At 38.4% G+C, this 6,822-nt stretch overlaps 1 protein-coding gene across 1 annotated transcript in view; it reads right to left on the bottom strand.

The window, feature by feature from the left end:
* LOC106881178 (uracil-DNA glycosylase 2) overlaps positions 1 to 6,822 on the bottom strand; it is a 20,561-nt gene that overhangs the window by 8,889 nt on the left and 4,850 nt on the right. Inside the window, exons 2-6 of the mRNA XM_014931467.2 lie at positions 5,847 to 6,047; positions 5,019 to 5,114; positions 4,628 to 4,682; positions 4,053 to 4,095; positions 1,002 to 1,090 (exon numbers count right to left, since the gene is read on the bottom strand). Coding sequence (XP_014786953.2) covers positions 1,002 to 1,090; positions 4,053 to 4,095; positions 4,628 to 4,682; positions 5,019 to 5,114; positions 5,847 to 6,047 — 484 coding nt within the window. The remainder of the gene's footprint in view (positions 1 to 1,001; positions 1,091 to 4,052; positions 4,096 to 4,627; positions 4,683 to 5,018; positions 5,115 to 5,846; positions 6,048 to 6,822) is intronic.

Below are 6,822 nucleotides of genomic sequence, written 5' to 3'. Positions count from 1 at the left end.
CAACACAAAATGGCGGTGCCCCAGCATGGCCACAGCTCATGAGCTGAAACTGGATAAAATGAAAATATATATATAAATAAAAATATATATATATATATATAAATAAAAATATATATATATATATAAATAAATATATATATATATATATAAATAAATAAATATATATATACATGGCGTAGTGGTTAAGAGCGCAGGCTAACCCCAAGATTCCGAGTTCGATTCACAGCAGCGACCTGATTAATAATAGTAATATATATATATATATTTGTGTGTATATATATATATATATATATATATATATATATATAATTTGTATATATATATATTTGTATATATATATATATATAAATATATATATATATATTTGTATATATATATATAAATATATTTGTATATATATATAAATATATATATATATACAATACACATACACACACACACACACATACATACACAAAGGAGGTGAGGATCGAAATCTTTCAAAGGGATGTGAAACATACAAGTCCACTCGTACAATCCAAGTAATTAAAGATCATCTACACCTATATATTTTTTTCCTTTCCGTATACTTTATAGTATATATATACACATACACACATTTATGTGTGTGTGTTTTTGTCTCTGCCCCCTACCCCCATTCAATGCTTGACAACTGGTGTTGTGTTTATATCCCCATAACTTCGCGGTTTGGCAAAAGAGACTGATAGAATAAGTACTAGGCTTAAAAAAGAAGTCCCAGGGTCAATTTGTTCAACTAAAACCCTTCGAGGCAGCACTCCAGCATGGCCACAGTCAAATGACTAAAACAAGTAAAAGAATATATGTTTATTTGCAGAAGGGTAACATTGGTTAAGCTGATTAAAATGGATGTTATTCTCAATGTAAAAACAGCTGTAGACCTTATCTCCACAGAATGGGACAAACCACCCTTGCTCTAAAATTCCACCAGATGATTATTAATATAAGATTCATCAAATCAGATATTTAATTAAACAACCTACCTTGTTTTGCCCATCCTGTAAGTGTTCCATGGTTTGGAATTTGGAAACCAGGAATATCAGTTGAGAGTTCTTTATAAATATTCACTAAACTGCAAATAGATATCTAACATCAGACAACACTTCTCTCCAATCACACACACACACAATATAGAGAATGTTCAGACTAAATTCAATAGTTTGCATAAAAGGAAAAGAAAACAACATCCTATCCAAAAATAAAAGTATTTAAAAAAATCTAAAAATATCAACTAGATTATGACTGGGAGACAATAGTTTATTCTAAGCAGCCACCCTCAAAATGGCTATGGAATCTGGTACATATATTCCTTATTATTGCCCCTGAGAAGATCTTCAAACATCTCCTTGATCTTGGTTACCAACATGGCCTTGTAGCAGACAGAGCTGTTGGTGTATTCCTCAACCATGTTTCTGAGCCAAATTTGATGACTGGCACCCGTGCTAGTGGAGCGCTAACAGCACCATCTGAGCGGGATCACTGCCAGAGCAGCGGTCTCGCTCCCGTGCTGGTGGCATGTAAAAAGCACTATTTGAGCGCGATCGTTTCCAGCTTCACCTTACTGGCACTTGTGCCGGTGTCATGTGAACAAAACATCGGACTGACTCCTGTGCAGGTGGCATTTGAGCGTGGCCGTTGGCAGTACCGCCGGACTGGCCCTCGTGCTGGTGACACGTAAAAAGCACCCGCTACACTCTCGGAGTGGTTGGCGCTAGGAAGGGCATCCAGCTGTAGAAACTCTAACAGATCAGATTGGAGTCTGGTATAGCCATCCACTTCGCCAGTCCCCAGTCATATCGTCCAACCCATGCTAGCATGGAAAGCAGATGTTAAATGATGATGATGATGTTTCACATAGAAATCCATGTGATTACAATCAGGGGAATTGGGTTTGGTGAAGTAGAAATTCTATGACAGCCACTTCTAACTCTCTCCAGAGATATGGCAAGGTGCAGAATCTGACCTTCCAGCAGCTTCACATAGCCGTCTGAACTGAGCCTAAAGTTCTGTTCAAGGATTTAAGAATGAATTCTAACATGCAGATACAGTTAGAATACCTGCTGTATCCATTCCAACTGGAAGTCTCCATTGCAACTGTCCATGTCATGTCCGACAGCCTTTACAGTGTTCACAGAGCAATGAGCAGCAGTCATGGTGTCAGCATTTTGATGTCAGCATGAATCATCATGATACAGGTGACTCCTTTCCAATATTCAGATGGCTTCCAGTCCTCCATGTAAGCTAACTTTTTCTCAACTACAACATTAATCTTTATGTTCTCCGATACATCAAACTGTTCCTGAGAAAAGGAAACAAAAAAAAAAAATCATCAAATTTAGCCCTCACACCCCATACATACATACACTTGGCTAAAGACTGAAGGCTACTCTGTGTGTGTGTGTATGTGTATGTGTTTGCATGTGTGTGTATATACACATACATATATACACACACAGACATAAAGGTACAAGCGTGGCTGTATGGTTAAGAAGTTTTCTTCCCAACCACGAGGCTTTGCGTTCATTCCTACTGCATGGCACCTTGGGCAAATGTCTTCTACTATAGCCTTAGGCCAACCAAAGCCTTGTGAGTGGATTTGGTAGACAGAAATTGAAAGAAGCCAGTCATGTATACATACATGTGCATGTGTGTAGTCTTATCTTAACATGGTTGCAAACAAGCACTATTCCAACAGAAGCTTGTTTACTTAATTCAGTCAAACAAGCAAAACTTTTTAACGAAGCACATCATGAAAATTTGACTATTTTTCACAACAACTACCTGCACACCATCTTTAGCAAGTGCCTTCTATCATAGTGATAACTTCACCAATAGATTGAGAGAAATTTGATAGATGAAGATGGTGTGAAAACCAGTTTGATGTACAGCAAGCACAAATGGTCAAGTGGATAGGGTTGAAGATATCCAACTCAGAGAACAGTTTAGTGAGTGGCCCTCATCTCATATAATGTAGCAGCATGCCTGTTGCAGAGTTGGTGGAAAACAACATGAAGTCAAAGACATTGGTGTCTTCAGCTGGAACAATGAAATCTGTTCCAGATATGGCTAAGATTTTGCATGACTGAAAGGTTTTGTCTCAGATAATCATAGTGAGAAAAAGAGAATTTACACATTTTATATAAGTGTATAGGCGCAGGAGTGGCTGTGTGGTAAGTAGCTTGCTTACCAACCACATGGTTCTGGGTTCAGTCCCACTGTGTGGCACCTTGGGCAAGTGTCTTCTACTATAGCCTCGGGCCGACCAAAGCCTTGTGAATGGATTTGGTAGACGGAAACTGGAAGAAGCCCGTCGTATATATGTATATATATGTGTGTGTGTCTGTGTTTGTCCCCCTAGCATTGCTTGACAAACGATGCTGGTGTGTTTCTGTCCGTCACTAGCGGTTCAGCAAAAGGGACCGATAGAATAAGTACTAGGCTTACAAAGAATAAGACCCGGGGTCGATTTGCTCGACTAAAGGCGGTGCTCCAGCATGGCCGCAGTCAAATAACTGAAACAAGTAAAAGAGTAAGAGTTATGTCGTTTATTTACAATACATTTTTTCATATATATGCATACACACATATATACTACATACATAGGCGCAGCAGTGTGCTAAGAATTTTGCTTCCCAACCATATGGTTCTAGGTTCAATCCCACTGCATAGTACCTTCGGGCAAGTGTCTTCTACGATAGCCACAGGCTGACCAAAGTCTTTTGAATGGATTTGGTAGATGAAAAGTGAAAGAAACCAGTCTTGTGAGTGTTTGTATGTCCCCTGCACCTATTCCTTGACAATCAGTGTGTGTGTTTACATCCCCGTAACTTAGCGGTTTGGCAAAATTGACCCACAGAATAAGTACTGGGCTCTAAAAAATATTAAATAAATACTGGGGCTGATTTATTTAACTAAAAATTCTTCAAGGCAGTGCCCCAGCATGGTTGCAGTCTTATGACTGAAACCAGCAAAAACAAAATTAAGAGAGATGGGTTTAAAAAAGAGGAGTATTCAAAAGATGAAGAAATCTTTACCTAGGAGGGATTTTAACTCCAGGTTTCACACTGAAACACAAACCTAAGGAAGAGATGAAATGCAAAAATATTTTAAAAATCAGAAAACAAAAAATCAAAAATAATTAATCTTTTAGCATTCTGTCAAATGTAAAGCTTACATATTTAAATTGGAGGTGCAATGGCCCAGTGGTTAGGGCAGCAGACTCACGGTCATAGGATTGCGGTTTCGATTCCCAGACCGAGTGTTGTGAGTGTTTATTGAGCAAAAACACCTAAAGGTCCACGAGGCTCCGGCAGAGGATGGTGGCGAATCCTGCTGTACTCTTCCACCACAACTTTCTCTCACTCTTACTTCCTGTTTCTGTTGTGCCTGTAATTCAAAGGGTCAGCCTTGTCACACTGTGTCACGCTGAATATCCCCGAGAACTACGTTAAGGGTACACGTGTCTGTGGAGTGCTCAGTCACTTGCACGTTAATTTCACGAGCAGGCTATTCCGTTGATCAGATCAACTGGAACCCTCGACGTCGTAAGTGATGGAGTGCCAACAACAACAGTAAACATCATTAATGTTATGATAAACATGTGTCTTACCATGAGCTTGGTTCTTTCCATGGTAGGGATCCTGTCCTACAATGATGACTTTAATCTGAAAATAGAAATGGAACTCAAGAGTTTCTTGGAAGAATTTTACAACTCATAATATTTACTCAAGCAAATACAGGTGCAACACTGAATATAGCCCGAAGCTATAGTAGAAGACACTTGCCCAAGGTGCCACGCAGTGGGAATGAACCCGGAACCATGTGATTGGTAAGCAAGCTACTTACCACACAGCCACTCCTGCGCATATATATATATATATATATATACACACATACACAGAGGACCAACTCTATATTAGCGTTGTCTGAAAGACACCATTATAGAGGAGGAGAGGGAGGGGAGGAGAGAAAGGAAGAGGATTGAAGAGTGTTTAACTTACATCCTTAAGGGGACACAACTGAGTCCATGAAAACACTTCATCAGCTGGAGGGTAGATGGTGTGCTTGTTTCTCTCAGCAGCAACAAACTTTGACAGCTGTTTTACAATAAAAGTGATTGAAAGATAAAACTTTAGCAACACAAAATAATACAATGGCCATAACATTCATCATCATCTTCAAAACAATATATCATTCAACCATCAGATTATTCAGTGAAATATAATTCTTATTTATTGATATTGTTTTGAATTAATCATGTATTGTCTTGTAGCTAAGAGATTTTGATCATGTGATTGCTTATTTATAGTATGACATTGCAGGATGGGTGTGAGAGGCTGGATCTGGCCTATTTAAGCACTGAAAGGTTAATATCTGTCTTCCTTGCTGGTATGTTTTGGTCTCCAAGTTCAGAAAATATAAAGATTTGCTCAATGAAAAAAAAAAAACAAAAAACAAAAGTGGCATCTCAATGCAATTTCAATATCAGTGATTGCAGGACCAGTAGGAATGACCAAAAGAGGAACTGAAAGTTATTTGAGAATGATCCCTGCAAAAAGTGCAAAAGATTGTTTTAACTGGTTGGTCACATGTATTGAGAAGAGCAAGTTTACTGTGAGAACGATAACCTATGTACATAGTTTTTTTTCTTCTTTCTACATAACTTTATTTGACTTTGGCCTATTAATGTATACAGTGAGTTTTTTTTTTTTTTTTTTGCCCTAGGTGTTGGGAAGACACGAACAATTAATTGGCTAGGAGAAAGAAGCAGAAAAAAAAAATGAAAGTAAAAACTCATAATAATAAATAAATAAATAAATAAATAATACCGATTGAAAATAATCTTTTTTGGTTTCTGGTTCCAGAAGTTTCAACCAGGAATCACCAACATCCACCAACAAACCATTTGAGATACTCTTTTGGCGCTTAGCAAGGGCTTCTAACCGATTCTGTTCAATTTTGGCACGTTGTTCTTCAGATAGAGACGGTGATTGTGGGCTTTTCTCCTCGGTTTCAATGGTTTTAGAAACCTGAAATACAAGAATGGCATGCAGATAATAATTTCTAACACAGCTGAGGCTGAAAATTTGAGGTGAAGGGTATAATTAGATCAACACCAGTAATTAACTGGTCCTTTATTTTTAATGACCCTAGACAAAAGACAAAGTTGATTTAAGCGGGATTTGAACTCTGAATGTAAAATACCAGATGCTCCAACAACTGTTCCAATCTCCTGTCCAAATAATAATAATAGTAATAATAATGATGAGGATTTCAAATTTTGGCACAAGGCCAGCATGTTTGAGGGAGGGAGATAAATCAAACACATCAACCCAGTACTCAACTGGTACTTATTTAATCAACCCCGAAAGATTGAAAGGCAAAGGTGACCTCGGTGGCATAATAATAATAATGTGTGTGTTGGCACTCCGTCGCTTACAGTGTGACAAGGCTGACCCTTTGAATTACAGGCACAACAGAAACAAGAAGAGTGAGAGAAAGTTGTGGTGGAAGAGTACAGCAGGGTTCGCCACCATCCCCTGCCGGAGCCTCGTGGAGCTTTAGGTGTTTCGCTCAATAAACACTCACAACGCCTGGTCTGGGAATCGAAACCGCGAGTCTGCTGCCCTAACCACTGCGCCTCCACAATAATAATAATAATAATAAGCATTTCTACTATAGGCACAAGGCCTGAAATTCTGGGGGAAAGAGGCCAGTCAAGCTAGCTGTCAGTGTTAACTTGCTGTTGAAAATTTTAGAATTTCAAATGAAATTCACCGATCTACAAAATTTCTAATTTTGTAT

The sequence above is a fragment of the Octopus bimaculoides genome, chromosome 22 (genome assembly GCF_001194135.2).
Source record: "Octopus bimaculoides isolate UCB-OBI-ISO-001 chromosome 22, ASM119413v2, whole genome shotgun sequence".
In the NCBI taxonomy this organism is placed as follows: domain Eukaryota; kingdom Metazoa; phylum Mollusca; class Cephalopoda; order Octopoda; family Octopodidae; genus Octopus; species Octopus bimaculoides.
Note: the sequence above shows the minus strand (reverse complement) of the source record. Positions and strands in the feature narration are given on the sequence as shown.